At 37.8% G+C, this 20,025-nt stretch overlaps 1 protein-coding gene across 1 annotated transcript; it reads left to right on the forward strand.

Annotated features, from left to right (window-relative positions):
- Positions 1-630: 630 nt before the first annotated feature.
- Positions 631-1,865, forward strand: LOC139132172 (uncharacterized). The gene is made up of 3 exons (XM_070698562.1): positions 631-802; positions 1,165-1,355; positions 1,443-1,865. The coding sequence occupies exons 1-3, from the start codon at positions 631-633 to the stop codon at positions 1,863-1,865; spliced, it is 786 nt and encodes a 261-aa protein (XP_070554663.1).
- The last annotated feature ends 18,160 nt before the right edge of the window (positions 1,866-20,025 follow it).

Here is a 20,025-nt window from a genome sequence, read left to right on the forward strand (position 1 = left end):
TGGTCAACATTTGTGCGCAATCGGGTGAAGAAGATTGGCGAGCTGACAGTCTAAGTGGAGATATGTGCCAACAGCAGAAAATCCAAGCGACCTGGGAACTAGAAGGTCAGCACCAAGTCGACTCGGGACGATATGGTTTCAAGGGCCGAGCTGGCTCTCAAGTGAAGGTGACAGACCAAAGATTTCAACCACAGATTTCTGAGTCAGAGGGAGCCAAGTCAGAGAAAAAGTCAACGAAGAAAAGAGAAGTGATGCTTCTGCTGGAAGATGCAACTCAGAATGAGACGAAAGCATGGTAACAAGAGCTTCTGAGCAAGTTCAAATTCTGGAAGCTTCTGTGCATAACGTCATATATGAAGCGTTTCATAGATGGCTGTAAGGGGATGAGATGAGTCGGACCACTCACTAAATCAGAGATCACAGCATCAGAGAAGGTATGGATCTACATAACACAGCAAACTAATGACATGACTTCAGATGTCACATTCACAGCAGATGAAGATGGAATACTGAGGTGTCATTGCGGAGTTCCAGGTTACAACCTATCCTCATTCCAAGAAGATCAGCCCTTGCGAGACGTATCATTCAACACTGCCATCTTCAAAAATTGCATGGGGAGTTGCAACTACAATGAGTAAGGTCAGAGAGAAATACTGGATCCCAAAGCTACGATCCATAGTCAAATCTATACGGCATGAATGCAGCTACTGTGTGAAGTATCGTGCAAAGGTATTAGACGCTCAAGCTATATCAGCCCTGCCCACCTACAGAACGGAATTCACTGAGCCGTTCGATGTGACAGGTGTGGACTTTGCAGGGCCACTCATGTACAAATCAGAAAAGCATTAGACCAGAAAGGCTTACATTGCCCTCTTCACGTGTGGCAGCACCAGAGCTGTGCATCATAAGTGAATGGATTCAAGCGACAATTGAAGGAGTTTGTTACATGGAGAGGATCACCAAGTCTCATGGTGAGCGACAACGCAAAGACTTTTATCACTTCCAAACGGTGGTTGTCGACGTTACAAAATGATGAAGATTTGTTCAACTATTTGATAACACATAACATAGAGTGGAAGTTCAAACATGTCATGTTCTCGATGGTGGGGTTGATTCTTTAACCGACTCATCGGCATCATAAGAGAAGTCTGTTGAAAGCTATAGGAAGAGCACTACAGAAATTTGAAGAGCTTGAGGAAGTTCTGCTCGATGTGGAGACGTTCATGAACAACAGACCATTGTGCTATACGGAAGAAGACTTCGAGCAATTAGTGATCACCCCAAACCTGCTGTTGCGTGGACAACCAGCGCGGTTTCTGGAGGAGAGCATCGATGACATGGATGACTCGAGAGATGTGATGAGTAAGTGGCTGAAGTACTAAGGATCCTGCAGAGAAAACGCTCGTAAACATTGGTTGAATGAGTACCTTCACGCCTTGCAGGAACGTTACAGCAAGAGGATTGAGGCAAAGGATCGGGAGTTACCAAGAAAGAACTCGATTATTCTACTCAAGGACACGACCAAGAATCGAGCAAATTGGAAGATAGGACGGATTGTAGACAACATAGTGGGTAAGGATGGAGTGATAAGAGGATACAAGATCCGGACAGGCAGTGGCTATGTTGTTGAGAGGCCACTCCAGTTGGTGTGTGATCTGGAAGTCAGCGGAACTAACGACGCAACAGGGATTGGCAGTATAGCTGAACCAGAAGCTGACCCTGTGATTAACCAGACACGCACTTCAGCTGATGAAGAGGAAAGAGATCAAACCAACCAAGAGTTGAGACGCCCTGCTCGGCGAGCAAAGACTGCTGCGGTAGATCGCCTTGTTGGTGTCATTGCTAACGAGAATGAGGACGATTAGGAAACCTTTATATTAAAGTTTAAGTAACTTTAATAGGGGGAGGGTGTGGAAAACCTCCCGACTTTATTATTTGTATTTGTTGTTGTTTAGACCAAAACTTAATTTTGTTTATTGTTGTTTACCATGTTTATCATGATTCCGGAAATTTGGCAAAATATTGTATACTACAGTCAATGCTCTGAACACTTACTGTCCATGACGTAAAAACTGCGCTCAACAGAGACTTTTCTAGATGCTTGGCCACGGCTACGAGAATCTACGTACAGGCAATGGCTGAACTTTAAACCGAAATGCACATTTCAGGACACTCATTACTGTGCATGTACTATGATTCATTTGCGCGGACTGTGTTAACATGGACATGCTTATTACAAGTTTCCGGCGACAGTTGCTTCATAGTTGAATTTATTCGTGTTATTTTGTCGTGATTCGGGGTTAAATTCTCATTACTACCAGATTTCCCATCATGCTTTTTGGAACCTACAATGGCAACGTACATGGATGCGGCGTGCTGCTCTGTACTGTGAGTTTAAACGTAATAAACCAATGTTTTTGTTGATCGAGTATCATCTTCAGTATCACTGGGAATAATAGGCGGCCAATATTTCTACAGGAAATATTCCCCAAAGCATTGATAATGTGCAGCTTTTCTGATATAGAAAGATTACATCGCTTGCTTATGCTAGATTAGCTCGATGCTTTGTCAATGATTGACCACGCAATGTCAAAGACTTGGTCCTTACTTCTTAAGTTCATACAACCTTTGATCGGTATTGTTTTTGTATCTCTTGTTACGGAACGATTGCATGTGATTAGTGTTGCGCGTCTTGAGGGTGTTATTAGTGAGGCCAATGTAAACCCGTTCTGCGTTGTCCGCCGTTGATACTTTGCCCCTTCAAGGGACAGGACGAATTGACCCGCCAATTACAATCAGCTGGTTGATCCTACGCTGATCTCCGGTGATTACCCTCGTATTATGATTTGATTATACTTGCCATACTTCATACAGCTATAACTCACTTTAATTGTGTTCCTGTTGAAGGTCTTGTGAAGTTTAGACCCCTTTGTGTGTTTACAAGGCCAAAGTATCAACAGAGAACAACGCAGAGAGGGTTTAAATCTGCTTTACTGATAACAACTGAGTTGATCGGGATAATCGAAATTACATTTCCCCTACAAATTTATTTCGTAAACACAGCAGAACCGCCTACACTCATCAGGTGGCTGTTTGATGGGGTTGATATTTTTGCAGCCACCCAATGATTGTAGGCGGCTCTGTTGTCTATACGAAATAAATTTGTAGTGGAAATGTAATTTAGATTATCCTTATCAACTCAGTTGTGTATGAAGCTCTTCTCTGGTATCGAACACCCTACTCAAGCTGATCTTGAATTAAACAAGTATATATTGTTACGGTAGAATTACCACACACAGGTAGTGAATACGAGAAGCGCACTATGGAGTTCAATAGTAACCAAAATTATTTAATGGAAACTAAAATACTCACAAATAATTAAAAATTATGCAAAGATTACCCTGCTTGGTCGAGAACTTTGAGTGTTAACCAGTCCTTTCCACAAAAAGTCCGCAGAGTGTGGTTTCAATCAAACCGTCCGGTCTTTAGTGTGACGTGGCATTCAGTACACAGTCCACAACTTCGTGTTGACGTTCGCAATAACGGTTTTCCTCTTCCTCCCTTACTACTGAAGAAACAATCGTTGATTGTCCTGCAATCTCTGCCCTTTTTCTGTAACCTCAAGTTCTCTATACAGTCCGTTGTGCAGCATACGGTCAGATCAGACAGGCGTGTACAGCAATATCAGTCAGACAGGCGAGCTCCTTTCAGATGTTGTGCAGTCTCCTCATGTATTTTGAGAACGTGTCTATATATATTCAGTATACACCTGGTCAGAAGCAACATTAAAATATCCACTGTATAAAATTTGCATAAACTCTTTGAACAACAGACGACGACGTACTGTAAAGCTCTTGAGCCAAGCTATCAACCTCTCTCGACCAAGCTTATAAAAAATTGAATATGGGGTATCGTAACAATATATATATATATATATATATATATATATATATATATATATATATATATATATATATATATATATATATATATATATATATATATATAAAACAGATTATTTCAAGTACAAAGTAATGAAATCTATTGCTTAAGTTTCATGCATCTTGCAATCCTCAGAGTGAAATGATTACTAGCTCGACACTTAAGAAACTTAAGTAATAGATTTCATTACTCTGTACTTGAAGTTATCTGTTTATTTATAACACTCTGCTTTTTGCATTGAGCACTGTAATTTCCCACGAGGACTTCTGTATGTAGTATGTATGTATGTATGTATGTATGTATGTATCTATGTATCTATGTATCTATGTATGTATGTATCTATGTATCTATGTATCTATCTATCTATCTATCTATCTATCTATCTATCTATCTACAGGTTACTTCAAGTACAAAAGTAAACTATCTGTATCTGTTACTTATGTGGTCCCCATTTGTGATGGTAAACGTAAGATAGTGTCCCCCTCCTATAAATTGCTTTAATTCCATTTTGACATTTAAACAAAAACATTGCCCCAGCCAGTCAGTCGATAATGACCGGCCTGCTAAAAGCATCTGCAGTCGCATCTAACCATTTTCTAGTCTCCTTTCTCATGAATTGCACCTGAGGCTTTACTCGCGATTTCTTACCATATTTGTAGATGCTTAGTAAGAAGAATGACTTGAATATTTGTATTCGTTTTATTTTTTAGGTGGACAACTGCTTCCTGAGGTGAGAGGAAACAATGTCGGCCATTCTGACACTTACAAGTTACATAAAGAAGTAACAAAGTATTGAAGCAGACGTGATTTTACAGTAACTCATAAGTAGTATACAGACTGCCAGTTCTGGCTCACTTTTCCTATTTTAAGCTTCACTTTTAAAATTAAGCCCTTCAACATCATTTGGGCGTTGAGGGAGGGGGTCTGACCTCTCCATCTACTCCCCTAGCCCTTGCTGCGCAGCAGCCCTTCTGGAAGAAAAAATAGGTGATAATGCATGTAACGATGTAAAGAAGCCATAACAATACCAAATAATACATGCCAGTGGCTTTTAAAGCCCGGCTTATAATTGCCCAGGATCAGGATTAATGTCAAGTTTGGGTGGGCGTTTTGGGCATGGTTCTGCATAATGAGTGTGTTGGTAATGGTCGTGATCGTTCGCACTATCTGTGTAATATGTTTGCTCTAAAATCATGCTCCGACTAATGTAGGTAGTCTTCGCCTGCCAATTCATTTCAGTTATGCCATGGCAATACTCAAAAGAAAAAAAAGAAAGACAAAATATCAACCCCATCAAACAGGAGCTTGCTGAGTTTATTTACTGAAATTTTGAGGTTATGAGAATGATTCGCTACTGGCCGCGATATGTACATACAGACTGGCGCTGTACATAGTGAAAATAATCGTTTAAACGTAATAAACATATAAAAATGATACATAACTCCAAATTGGCAATTTCTTACGGTGAAATTACAAATAACTGATGAAAGTTGACGAAACTGTATTCATCTGAACGTGGTCTGAAATGGTAGGACATAGGTGAACGACGCGACGTCATGGCCGATCGCTAAAAGCAGAAAATAAAGTAATGTGTTCAGAAATTGAACGCATTTACGCTTTCAAAGCTCAGACTAGGTGGTTGATAGCGTTATCACCCTCTGGTCGGACATCTCTCGATACGAGCCCCTGAGAGGCGGCTCTTACATACCACTACCAGCAGCCCCAAGACACAAGAAGGCAGTTATTAATGTGAAAAGATGACAAGTGCTTCTGCCGGACGCTCTATGCAGCTTTGTTTTTCCTGCAAAGTATAATGTGATGCATGCCTCAACCCATCAAGGACGGGCTGGATGAGGTCTTCAATGGCATCAATGCCCCTACCCCTTTTCCAGAATGGAAAGGTTGAGAGACATGGAGGCCTGGTCATAAAGGTCTTTGGCTGGGACAAAGGAGCCATTGTCTACGACATCAGCAAGCAGCCAAGGGGAATGAATTTCCTCTACATCAGGGTTAAAGGCCTCAACTGGCTCTTGAACGACCAGTCAAAGAACTGCCATCGTTTAACTCTACTGTACGCTGCCTCCACGGCTACACCAGGCAGGACCTGCTAAAGGCATTCGAGACTGCCGTGAGGGTCCAGGTGCCAGGAGAGGGCAAAATTAAAAACAAGATCACTTACCAGAACTACCACAAGCAGCTCCCCCCCCCCTTGTGATTTATGCTGATTTCGAGGCCCTGGTCACTTAGTTTGAGGGCCCCGAGTTAAACCGAATGGCCAGTAACACAAACCGTAACATGTCCTATGTTTACAATTTAGAAATTCCACAATGGGTTATGGCAAATGTTTTCATCTAAGAGTGCTTAGTGAGTAGTACTATAATATCCAAGGTGGCGGCCGTCATACGCGATAATGCTGGCTGGTCTTCATTTCAATGTAGCTACAAATGTCATATAACATTCTGTTCGTGTTTTAGGTTGATTATTCTTGAAGTTAATATCCAAGGTGGCGGCCGTCATACGCGATAATGCTGGCTGGTCTTCATTTCAATGTAGCTACAAATGTCATATAACATTCTGTTCGTCTTTTAGGTTGATTATTCTTGAAGTTAAAATGGAAAAGTTGTTGTACCTTTGCCAACTTTCAAAGATTTTCACTCATTATTGTCCATTCGAAAAAAAAATCTCGATGTCGATGTGATCGTTCTAAAGTATTGTAATATAACACAAGCATAGTACATATAACAACATTCGATCATACGATGATTCAAACAGAGTGGGTCACTGAGGTTGAAGTGCAGACGTAGCCAGTATGCCAAGACAAGCTTATCTCTTGAAGGAAATTGCTCTATTTTGTTTATATTTTTCCTAGGTATGTACACTAGCAAGGAGCATCAGCAGGGTTTTCTTCTGTATTTGACCCCTTGGCAATAGAAAAAACGGCAAACTAAAGAGCTATCGTACGGCTCACAGGCTACAAGTGACTTTTTCAGCTGCATGTTCACCACCTAGAAATCCCGATGACATTTACAGCTGTCGCCAATAGGGCTCTATCCAAACATGTTGGTCTTGTCCCTTAGCCACATGTGTACCCCTTTACATCGTCTGGAAGTCAAGGTTGTAAAAATATTCAAAAAACCATAAATTTTAAGATTTCCTTCTTCATGTTGACAATCTCTTTCGATCATGTTGATATATGACGGCTGCTTCCAAAATGTAAAAGACAAAAGCAGGTCTATTTTGCATCTTTAAAGATTAAATGTACCTTGTTTGTTCTTATACCAGACAGGTGCTCAACAATTGTATGGTTGTGAAGGGGAGAGATGAGCACAATTAATAAATGTCAACACAAAAGACATTTTACTTTTGTACAGAAATTTCTAAAACTACCATGATATCCTGTCTACATTATAGTAGACCCATATTTGAACATAACATGACTAGCTTACCATGCATGCATGCGGGTGCTGTAAGCTTCACTTTTTAATACAACAAATTTTATCATTTTTTTTCAGAAATACAAACCATCAAAACATCCTGGTAACTTGCCTAGCAACTGCTGAATGTACAAATCCAGTTATTTCTTTAGGTGACAGGGCTTGGGTCTGGTTGAAAGCCGGAATTTTCGATCCCATGTTCTCGCATTAGTGGAGTTCTCCTCCCAGTCAAACGCTTGGCCAGTACGATTTTTGATTTCAATAACATTGATTACACAAACTGATCTCAACCTTTTGTCACTCTTTGCTAATCCTGTAAACAAAGTTTATACCAGCGTTTGATTGGCGGTCAGTTCAAATCGCCAACATTCATTGATTACCCACCACCAACGCTTGAATTTCCTAAAAAATTGTCTTTCAGTCGCGTTAGAATTTGAAAATAAGCACAGAGTTCGATCGGTAGCAGCTTTGCGCTGACCGCTTGGCAGTCTGTCTGCGTTTTGCGGCCGGGAAAAAACAAAAAAGTTGCATTTTCTGGAGCGTGTGCCCGCGTATTGCCTGTTTAGTGTCTACTTACATATGGACGCCACCGTAGCTTCGCGTCTTTTTAAAGGGAGGCTCCGCCTTTATAGTCCAGTCAATTTAGGGTTTAACCTAGGACTAATTGCAACAGAAATTATTTCTTCACCATGACCTTTTGAAAGGTCTCACTAATGACATATTAAAAGTATAGGAAAATATAAGGAGTGCAAATTGGTTAAATTTGCATATATTCAAATTAGCTATAAATAGCCTTTAAAATGACTGCTATACTCACATTTTGGGCATGTAAACTGAATTCAAGTGACCTTTTTCATTGCAACACAATTTAGTAAGGTTCAACAGGTTACTTTCTAAATGTCTTAAACAATATATAGCATGCAAATTAACTAATTTGCATATATTCGCAGTTTTTCCATTATTTCAGACAAAATAAATGTTTAAGCTCATATATAAACAAATTTTTTCTCTATGAAATTGTTAAGGTTTTGCAAGAATTATCAAAATCTATCCCAAAAAAATATGAGGTTGACCTAATTTGCATGCTAGTTATTTTAAAAAACAAAAGGCCTAATTTGCATAATTGACACAAACTGTCTTCTGAATACAATACGACTACAATAGCTTCCAGTGACATTTTCTGGTTATTCAGTAATGCAGTGAATACGGAGTAGAATTTCAGAGCATTACTGTTTAAATAAAGGGAATCAGAATATTTTCTTTGGATATTCTTCTTTCTTTTACGACGTTAAGGTTATTCATGAAAAATCATCGGACGTGTTCAATTTTTTGACATCTATTGTCAATAGTTCAGTCATTTTCTCCTACAATATGTTCAATTGCAGTAAAATCTTGAAGGAATTTTTATGCTTTTCGTCACTATGACGATGGAAATATTCAGTTACTAATAAATGGTTCACCACACTTAACAGTTGTGCCTGTGAATCATCTTTCTCATTATTGAACTATCATTGGTATCAATACGAGAATCATTTGAATAACCATGATACTGGTAGTGATGACAATTGTTATGATAATTGTTATCATATCATAAATTTCTTCCTCTTCCTCCCTGTTCACATCTTCCTCTAGGAGGTTCATTTGTTTACAGCCAGAATCCTTTCGTTGACAACAGAAAGTCTAGATTTTGCTTTCTGCCGGGGTTATTGAGCCTGCTGCAGTTCATCGTAGAACCCATAAGAATGGGGAAGGGTAAACTCAATGAAAGTTGTGAGCAAGGGATGATATAATTGTACCGCGTATCACATCAGATCTTAGATATGCAAGTATCACTCATGGGGCTGTTTATGTAATGGACTTTCCATTTGCAGATAATTAGACTTTTGTATCATTACCAATAAGATCGATCATTCAAGGAATTGACAGTCTGGCCAATCTGAGGTGAGACTTCCATAAGGTTCAAAATACAGGATGACCAATTATATGATAATTTGATGTCAAAAATGTGATGTGGGGTTCGAATCTCGTTTGGGTTATAGTAAAAACTATTTAATTGATAAACTCGTTAACGGCAGCTTCTGTGATGCAAATCCCTTCATATTTTGGTTTTCTTGTTTCACGGTTATAAAAATTAGAAAGAGCAGCTAGACCATGTAACATTATGAAAAGTATCTAGATTTGTTTTTACCAGTGATTTAGATTATCATGATTCAGTCAACAGATTTTTTTCAGTTTTTCCTTAAATTCTATGGCTGTGCACTGTAAGATTAAACAGGAAATCTCTCTCTTCAGTCCATTATATGACTTTATATTAATTTTCAATTGTTGTCTTCAAGAAATTTCAAAATTTTGAGAAATGCAGTGTCCTTTGATTATCGTAATGTCTTTCAGCTGCTTAAGAAACAGCTTTGCTCATCACATATTTCATGATAATTGGCAGTATAGTATAATAATTGTACCTCTATATCATCATGATCATTATAATTGTATTTCTATATCATTATTATCATAAATTTCTGTACGTGGCATTAACAGGCAAGTTGCACACAGTCAAAAGTATATCTTATTTATCTTTGACCACATAACCTGGTCTTTAATTACATTTTACCAACACTTAATCTATATTAGTAATACCGGTAAGGGTGAAAATAGAAGAAACCATTAGAGCCTCTCGTAGTACAAAGCGTTGGTTATTTGGCCAAGCATTTTGGTATGCATTAAGATAATCCAAATCCGCCAGAAAGTTCAAATTTTATTGGCAGGTAGTCTTAACATTATGGAAATTCTCTAGATAATTGAAATGAACTACACGAATCAATCATTGTTTAGTTTCACAGGGCTTTTCATTCTGTATGCCCTATTAGTATGTAATCATTACAATGAGTTAAAATACACAGAAAATAAATAATCATGTCAATTTCTTTGTACTGGGCAAAATGTTCATTCAAGTCATAAAATGATCATCTTTCGATAGGAAGTACTTAAAGTAGTAGTGTCTCTTAATGTAACTTCTCATTTTACTGATAATATAGTTAATTAAAATAAGTTGACGTCAATTTGAAAAAATTAAAGAAAATTATTTTAATGATCATCATATAGGATTTATGCACATGAGGAATCGTTCAAAAATAGGTAAAATATATTTAGCAATGTTAGTAAAAAATTCCAATCTCTCTTTACGATATTGTATAACATTTCAAGTTTCAAGTATTACATTTAATAGAATGTAGGCATTTCCTATAAAATCTTTTACAATTAGCCCTGTTGCACAATGTAGATTGTATTAGACTTTGAATATACCTTTTCTTGGACCTTTTAAATATTTAAGGTGAAGAAATAATTCATGTTCCAATCAGAAAAAGAAAGTGACATGGTTGACTTATTGAATTAATGCAAATAAGAACTATTATTGCTGTAAGATATATTTGAAAACATTGCCTAAATTAAAAACACAAAAATGATCTTACATAGTCATTACAATGTCAGCTTATCTCCTAAATGACTTTCGTAAAAAGATTATCAGCACCAGGTTTGTATAGATCTATGACCCGTTTAGCCTTTGGTAAATTAGCTGTCTTATGCACAACTTCATTAAACTTACGGTATGTAATTTCCATGAACCTACCAAATTTACAATGAAGAATAGTTTTAATGATCTCTATTGTTTTTTAACATTTTAATATATAGTCATTTATAGGTCAAAGAAAGGGAAAAGTAAAGTGGTAGGAGGGGCACATTGCAGTTATTTAAAATGATGAATCTTAAATGATATGATGCATTGCCTATACACACATAAAAATTCAATAATCAAATTGCTTAAATAAAATGTCAATTTGTTCAATATATTTTAAGAAATCTATTAACAGCAACGATTTTGTTCCAATTTCTGAGTATTACATTTATTCAAATTATGCACTGTCTCACCTCTTCCTCTTAGAGTTTACTAGTCGTTTTGTTTGTCGTTCTGGGACCCTCCCGAAATACAGAGTGGAAACGAAACTACTTTATGTGTAGATTGAAATGCAGTAAAAAGTGAAAAACAGTGGCAGCTATACTTGATTTACGCAAATTTGGAATATTTCTCGGGCGATAAAATATATTCAAAAATATTGCCTGGACAAAAAATAAGATAAATGCATACATTACTTGAACATAATGTCGCGTTTTCCTCAATTCAATGTGCATATTTCTTTTATCAGTGAATGTAGTGCACCCTTTATCCGTTTACACCTATACAAATTAGGTATTTTATACCGCTTAGATTGTATGGGACTTTTAGTATGTCACTCTAGGACCTCTCTAAAATACACAGAGAAAAAAATAATTCTATTGCTTCAGAAGTAGCTTAAAATAGTTATTGATTAGGGATATTCAAAGGAAAAGAAGTGTTGTGGCGGCCATATTTAATTTATGAAAATGAGGAATATTTCTATGACGAAAAAATATTTCCATCAACATTACCTAAACCTAAAACAAGGCAAATAAGCCGAAAACCTGTATATATCATGATTCTACAAAATGTTTTTAGTAGAAACATTGTATCAGCATCTAGTTTGTATCCATAACCATTTTACATTTCTGCAAATTAACGGTATGGATTGCCATTGTTTACATATCTAGATTGTACTAGGCTTTTCGTATGTCATTGTAGGACTTCTCTGAAATACACAGTGAATAAATTATTCTATTGCTGTCAAATGTAGCTTAAAAATAGTTATTAATTGGGAAAATACAAAGAAAAGTGAAGGTTGTGGCGGCCATATTGGATTTATGCAAATGAGGAATATTTCTATGACGACAAAATATTTCCATCAACATTACCTTAACCAAAAACAAAGCAAATAAGCCAAAAACCTGCATAACATATCATGTTTAGCCAAATATTTTTAGCAGAAACATTCTATCAGCACGTGCACCAAGTTTGTAACCATACTCTTTTTACATCTATGCAAATTAGGCATAGTTTACAATTCTAGATTGTACTACGCTTTTAATATGTTATTCTAGGACTTCTCCAAAATACAAAGTGAAAAAATTATTCTATTGCTGTCAGTAGTAGCTTAAAAATAGTTATTAATTAGAGAAAAACAAAGAAAAGTGAAGTGTTGTGGCGGCCATATTGGATTTATGCAAATGAGGAATATTTCTATGACGACAAAATATGTCAATCAACATTGCCTAATCCAAAAGCGAGGCAAACAAGCGAAAAAAACTGTATCAAAATTATGTTTAGCCACATATTTTAAGTAGAAACCATCTATCAGCTACAATTTTATACCCATGAGTCCCATTTACATTTATGCAAATTAGGCACTGTTGCACCCCTTAGATTTTATTATACTTTTAGTATGTTATTTCTACGACCTTTCCAAAATGCATGGTGAAGAAATAATTTCTGTTGCAATCAGTCCTAGGTTGACCCCTTTTTGGCTTAGATTGACTGGACTATTAAGTCTAAGACAACAGTAACAGGCTGGCTTGTATAGACAAAGATAATACAACACAAGAAATCGAAAATTATTCATCTCAGTCAAATAACCCTCCACATGTCCATGGCTCAAATTTATGTTTAATTTAACAAAACCATAATTTTTTCCTTGGTGGAATGACTGACTAAGAGATGCGCAATACAAAATTGTGGCAGCTTTCTGTCTCTGTTGATATAAGGGGACAATTTCACTAACATGGTCTCAAGGACAATATAGTGCAGGGCTCGAAATTAACTTTTTCCCTTAGTAGTCCACTTGGGCTACCATTTTCTGAAGTTGGTAGCCCAGGGACAATGGCTGGTAGCCCATGCATATTTTAGTTCAGGGATATCTTTTTTCGTTACCCAGACAAGGAAAGGATATTTTTCTTGATTCTACCGATGAAGTGAATTTTCTAGTCATTTGATGTGAATATTACACACCTTTAATACCCAAGGAAACAGGTATAATGGATGATAGTGATACTCAAAAGTTTGGTGACCTATTGACAACCCGTTTTACTCTCAGAGTTTTATGCAAATTTTGACAGTCGTCATGACAACGGCACCACCTTCTCAGCACTGAGACATACTGTAGTAGGGTTAAAATAGACCATGGGCTTTCTGTATGAAGAAGGCATAATTTCCGTGTAATTGTGATTGATACATAATGATCGATGGTACATAATGATCAAAATGCAACGAAACTGCGTTTTCATTGGCCATCATTTCCAGTGCCTGCCATTCAAGTACGTCAGTTCAGATGTTGAAACTTTCAGTTTGTTGCTAGGTTCCACCACACGACCGGTAGTCTTAGTACTTTGCATAACAAAGTCATAGTCTGGCCTTTCAGCGGCCAGCTGGGTTTGACTGCATTGTAATAGCTCGTCCCAAAGTGACGGACAGGGCATGGCATGGCATGGCATGGCATGGTATGCCAAGAACTGACTGAATTTCGGGTCTCAGGCTTTCGTAGTCCGTGTGGGCCACCATTTCATGGATTTTGGTAGCCCCAGAGAAAAGTTGGTAGTCTGTGGACGCTGGACTACCGCTAATTTCGAGCCCTGTAGTGGTGAGGAAATTTGTGCTTTTGGTCACAGTGTAATAAAGTTTGGAGATTCTCTTTTCTATTTGGAGGCTTACAATATAACTCAGTGATGCTTTTTGCAATGTGTAATGACCTCAAACATATCTTCCGTTCTTAATTTGTAATATATGAAATTATCAAGTATTGGTTTACCAGCTATCACTCCAAGGGCTTACCATTCACTTTTCTGACTAGCAGTATAGGCTCAGAGACGGAGGATTAGATAGGAATAAGTGAGGCAGCTGAGCTCACAGTTGGCACAGATAGGAACGAGTCAGAAAAGGACAGCAGGGCAGAAAGATAGGCAATACATCAGATGATAGTGGGGAGGAAAATGGGACATATATTAATTTATGTTAGATGACTGCAATTTGCAAGTTTGCTAGTTTACCAGCAATTGAACTAGCCAAGTTCAATTGGCTGAAATGTGAGCGAACTTATATCGTGAAGAATATAACCGTATTCTGTGTGAAATTGGTACAATGACAGATTTCTTGACTGAGATCACTTAAATAGAACACAGCTGGACTGTATAAACTTTGAATGCCGTTCAAGTTTCACAACATGTGCTAAACTTTTCAACAGTGCGATGTACACAATGCATTAGAGCTTTTCACATTAAATGCTTTGGTAAGCGATTTCTTCACAACGACTGGAAAATAATTGTGACATCAAATTTACATGGTCTGACTTTTAATTTCTGAGAACATGAAAACTGTAAAGAAATCATAGCATGTATATGACATGTAGCATGCGCATAAATTGCATAAAATCTCCACCGAAAGTTTATTTTGATAACTTGTGAGAATATTTCATTAATTCAGGGCTGAAATTAGCAGTAGTGCCGCGTCCACAGACTACCAACTTTACTCTGGGGGTACCAAAAGCCATGAAATGGTAATAACCAACACGGACTACCAAAGCCTGAAACCTGAAATTCAGTCAGTACTTGGCATGCCATGCCCGGTCTGTCACATTGGGACGAGCTATTGAATGAAACTGCAGTCAAATCCAGCTGGACATAGAAACGCCGGCCAGACTATGACTTTGTTTTGCAAATTACCAGGACGACCCCGTGGTGGAACTTTGCAACAAAGTTTCAATATCTGAACTGCCGTACTTGAATGACAGGCACAGGAAATGATGGCTGATTAAAATTTTTCCTTGCATTTTTATCATCATGCTGGTGGACAGAATTCCACCAGGCTGTCTTTCGCCCTGTTTTAAGTAATGGATTCATTGCTTCCTTTCGATAAAGTTTGTGTGATGTGCGATGGTGAGCGTCCGAGCGTGAGTGCTTCATGTACTCTACAGTGTGTGGAGGGGTCGCAGTCAGAAAAATGAAACAACTTAGTTCAGTTATTGAAACAATCTTTTTTGAGATTGGGGATTAGGCCGAGCAGTTTTGTCTGTGGCCTCTCTGCTAGGTGACTGGGTACATTACGTTGTGAGTTCGAATCCGATTGAAACCACCGTATTTGATCATTATGTATCACTCACAATTATGCCTCCTCCCTACACAAGGCCCATGGTCTATTTGGTCTATGTACAAAATTCTGTTGCAAACTTTATACTTTCTCATCTCATTTTCACGGCCAGTAACTCGAACTTTTGACATTTTGTCAAAAGTAATTGAATGATTTTGTTTTGAATCCTCTCAAAATGTGACAGGAGAACTGTCAAAAAACAAATTTTTAACGCAAACTCAGCTTTCCTATATTTGATTATTTTCTTGTGGGATTCATCTATGTACATGAAAATATCATACAATGCAACCACCTACGTATTTTAAATGGCTCATACAGAAGCAAGTATTGACTCTTGACAGTCTAGTCAGTAAGTGGAACAGCAACACTAAAGTAAATGTCAAAAGTTAGCTCTTCAGCCGGACTACTCTTAATGTCTGAAGTTTGGACTCTTTAGTCTCATATATATCTCACTTTAAAATTAAAAACAGCACATACTGATGGTCATTAATTTCATACTATCAGAAACAATACATTGTCCCATCTTTGATTCTGAGTGTACAAACATTTCATTTCATGACCTTGGTCACTATCAAATAATGCATATCCTTTGATTGTGACCAGCACCACTACATTTGCCACAGACTAATGATTTAGTTTTCCCTCAGTTGGCAATAGTCTGCAAAGAAGACAAGTTTGGTTTTCATTTAACTGTGATATTTCCAGTTGCAAACACTGATAGAAGTATTGAAATGTTTACTATGGTTCTGTGTAACAGAATAGTACTTTAAAAGTACTCTACAACAACATGAACCAAATTAACACAATTGGAATTAATTTGGAATAATTTGATCTTTTTTTCAAATTCCTCAAAAATGTTAGGTGTCCTATAGCTGAATGTTGCGATATTACAAATTACTCGGAAAAACAAGTGTGTAACTTGAAAAAAGCAGATGAGGTTACATTTACAGATTATATCGACATTACTTCATCATCCAATTATCTCAAATAAGTTCCAATCGTGTTCAAACCTAAGAGGATGTATAAAGGGTCATCATTTGTATCATTTAATTTAAAACATTCTTCTAAAAGTTCACTGTGTGGATGCACACTTCTTCCTGTCTGCATTGTCCTGAGCTGCTGTAAGATGCAATCTTCAGGGTGCTACCACATACACGACATATCCTCTAAAGGTATTCTTCGTGTTGAAAAGCTGACGTCATTCGACCCTGAAAACAATGAACATATTCAAAACATTTGTATTATTTAATCACAACTCAATTGGCAAGTACAGTGCCTTTCTATACAATAATGGTCTGTCCCTGTCATCCTTGTGTAAACATTAAATCCAACAAAATTCTATACTTACCTTGGTGGTAAAACATGAATTCCCAATACAACGTGGCCAGCCTATTTTTTCTACACCCTGCAGCAAGAACCAAACTTGAAATACTGAATCAAGTCGAGGCATTGCATTGAAGTTAACTTTAAATAATTAATTTGGGACTACAAACCACTGCAAAGTAAATAAATGAAATGAATGACAGCCTAAAATAAGGTCTTATCGTTCATAAGCAGATTGCTTTGCTGATGACACATGAATCTGACGTATTTATACTATGCCAAGTAACCTCAAAACATTTCGTTGGTCATCCTGTACCTGGTGCAATGGCCTGGGATAGCTAGCTATGTACCATGCATTATACACGCAAGTTGACCTCTAGCACGTCTAAATATCATGCCAGACTCATTAAATCCTCAAAAAGTACATTAAACAGAAAACGATCATTTCCCTGACCTAACAACCATCACAGGAACATTTTAAATGAAACGGTCATTACACTAAATCACACATAGATCTGAAAATCCAAGCTGTTTTGATAAACAATGTCATTATGGACAGAGAAAAACTCAAACTTTCCACAGGAAAAACCAAGTCGGACAGAAAATCTAAAAATGTTGATACTCATAATCAAGTGAAAAATTGCAATGCGAGATTCAGATTGCAAGATCTCAGCAATACCTACATTTTTTTACCACCGGTTAGGGTGTCGATGTTGTAGCTGCTCGGTCTCACCATCCTTTCTTTCCGTTGACTAGTTGAAATTCGACAGCAGATAGTGTTGTTCTCGTCTCATGTCATTGTCCCTGAAGGCACAACAGCAGAGACTGACATGCCGTTCGTTACTTTGAGTATTCTGAGCGGCTCGGAAAGCAAAACGCATGACGTCTATTTTGTGTTCTACAAAAACGCAAGTTCCCTGAAAATTAAAATTAGCTTTAACAGTCCTGGCCTACCACTGGCGGCATGTGCCTATGAAGTCCTTTCAAAGCTCTTTCAGCACTCCTTTCGACTAGGGGATGATATAGGATACTCTAAGCCATACAAATCGATAATGACAGTGATGCCCAACAACAGAAAGATTCTTGAAGAAGGGCTGCCGTGCCACAAGGGCTTTGGGAGTACAGGGAGGGGTCAGACCCTCTCCTTCAACACCCAAATGGTGTTGAGGGGCTTAAAGTGCTGTTGTCGTTGCACTGCGATTGTGTGCTGTGATTGTTGATAAACATTACCAAGAAAAACTCTGCAATGACAGTAGGTTTCAAAATGGCCAAAGACAGCTTCGCTCTAGGCGAAATTGAAGTAGCCTTCTATAGATGTGACAGCAACTGAAGATCCCAGGTCCAGCAATTCCAGTGGGGTTTTCGCATGTAAAAGAGAACGTGAAGCATGTCCGTGCAGAGCGTTCGACGAGTTCTGCAAAACGTCATGCACAAAGGGGGACACTCCAATAAGCAAGCACACGCTTTAATATTGAAAGTAAAAAACGATCAGTGAGCCAGAACTGGCAGTCTGTGTACTACTCTGATATGCATTGTGTTACTACAGTCGAGTAATTTGTGTGCCTAAGTTCAGTTTACTTATCAAAGTCACTTTTTAAAAACAAGGTACAAAACCTTCATTACCATGAAAACACGAACACAAGGTGACGCACACACCCCCTTACTCCCCCCTCTCTCTCTCATCGTAGGTAACGTTTCGGAAAAGTAAAACTAATTTCAAATTATTGATGTATAACAAAGCATTTTGCAAAGGATATTTACTACCTGATTACATGTAAGATTCTAACCGGTTTTTTTTTTACTCTTTGTCAATTTGTTATCATCTAAGGACCCTGGGAACGGCATGAACTGTTTCACGAGATGGTGGTTTGTTGTCCTGGTAATAACCGTTGCCTTGTTGGTCACGCGTATGTGTCTTCTGGCGATGTTCTTCGTCGTATTCGTCGACTGTCTTGCTAATGGTACAACCACATCAAAATGCCGCGATTTCGATCTCATCCCCAATCGACAGGTCTTTGAACCATTTCTACCAGTGCTGTCCACAGCAACATCAATCCTATGGCTTGTCGTTATTCATAACCTCAAACAGCGGAAACCCACATACTGTCATATCACCAAAAAACTGTTGAAGAAACTGTACTTTTGGAAGTTTGTTTTCGCCTGGATAGTTGTCTTGTTTTACCATATTTCAGTTTTCCACTCCACTTCAGAACGTCCAGGATCGAAACTGTACATCTTTTGGCCCATAGAAATAACCAGTTCTACGATGCTAATGCTCGTCTCAAATTTCCGGAGAGGCCCGACCATAGATGACAGCAAGAAATATAAATATGTCTTACGAATGTTCACAGCGGTTCTCATGATGGTTGCTATTGAGAATTTTACCATATCAGTGATATCAACAATTTATATATCACTTAAGGTACTCACTTTACCATCAGAATTCACCGGTAACAGTAGTTTTCACACGGCAATAAACTTGACGTTTCTTGTGGTCAACGCTTGGTACAGGTATGCAAATAAATAATTTGTTTTATCAAAATGCTATATTGTTGATGCTATATTGTTGATGCCACGTATCTTGCATACAATTATGCAATACCAAGAAATTTTTTATATTTAAGATGCCTCATTCACTTTGCTAAATGTCACACTACTTTTAAATCCCTCCAGCCTGAGGTTAATTGGAATTTCTGTCAAAGAGCATGACACTTGAAATTATCTTGTATTCTGCATCGTCCCTTCCTATTTGATAGAATCGTTGATTATCAAATCATGTTTATTTGGGATAAAGCTTTAGACTTTACTATGCAAGTCAACGACGCAGTAGTCATGCTAACGTTGTCATTATGTTTCTTTCGTACATTTGTTTTAGATGGAGCCTCGCTGAATTCTTTCTGATGAAGGCCTTCCTTTGGCGCAAGAACTGTCGTGTTTTGCGCGATGTAGGCGACAGCAATGAGTGTGAAAAAAATAACAGAGACACCGTCAACGACATCAACGACGCAGAGTCTCGAGTCTAAAAATCTACACTCGTAAACATCGGATGCAACTTACCCTTGAAGAAGAGTATTTCATCAGATTCAAGTCGTCCTATGAAAGTCGTGTTACAAGGAAATGTATACACAAGAATATAACAATTAAAAAATATAAAAATTCAACTCATACACAGAGAACAATATACTTTCACACATATATATCACATTAATGATCGTAGAACACAGTGAATATAGAGAATGACGGTCGTTTTAAATTTGAAATACCAGTGTACACCGAATAATATGC

Source organism: Ptychodera flava, chromosome 4 (assembly GCF_041260155.1).
Source record: "Ptychodera flava strain L36383 chromosome 4, AS_Pfla_20210202, whole genome shotgun sequence".
Taxonomy (NCBI): domain Eukaryota; kingdom Metazoa; phylum Hemichordata; class Enteropneusta; family Ptychoderidae; genus Ptychodera; species Ptychodera flava.

Excerpts from the sequence above, each read along its gene's own strand:
- LOC139132172 (XM_070698562.1), top strand. The coding sequence starts at position 631 with ATGAGTAAGGTCAGAGAGAAATACTGGATCCCAAAGCTACGATCCATA. Across the intron at positions 803-1,164 it reads TGAGCCGTTCGATGTGACAG|GAAGAGCACTACAGAAATTT; the intron begins GTGTGGACTTTG and ends TGAAAGCTATAG. Across the intron at positions 1,356-1,442 it reads ACATGGATGACTCGAGAGAT|GAACGTTACAGCAAGAGGAT; the intron begins GTGATGAGTAAG and ends CACGCCTTGCAG.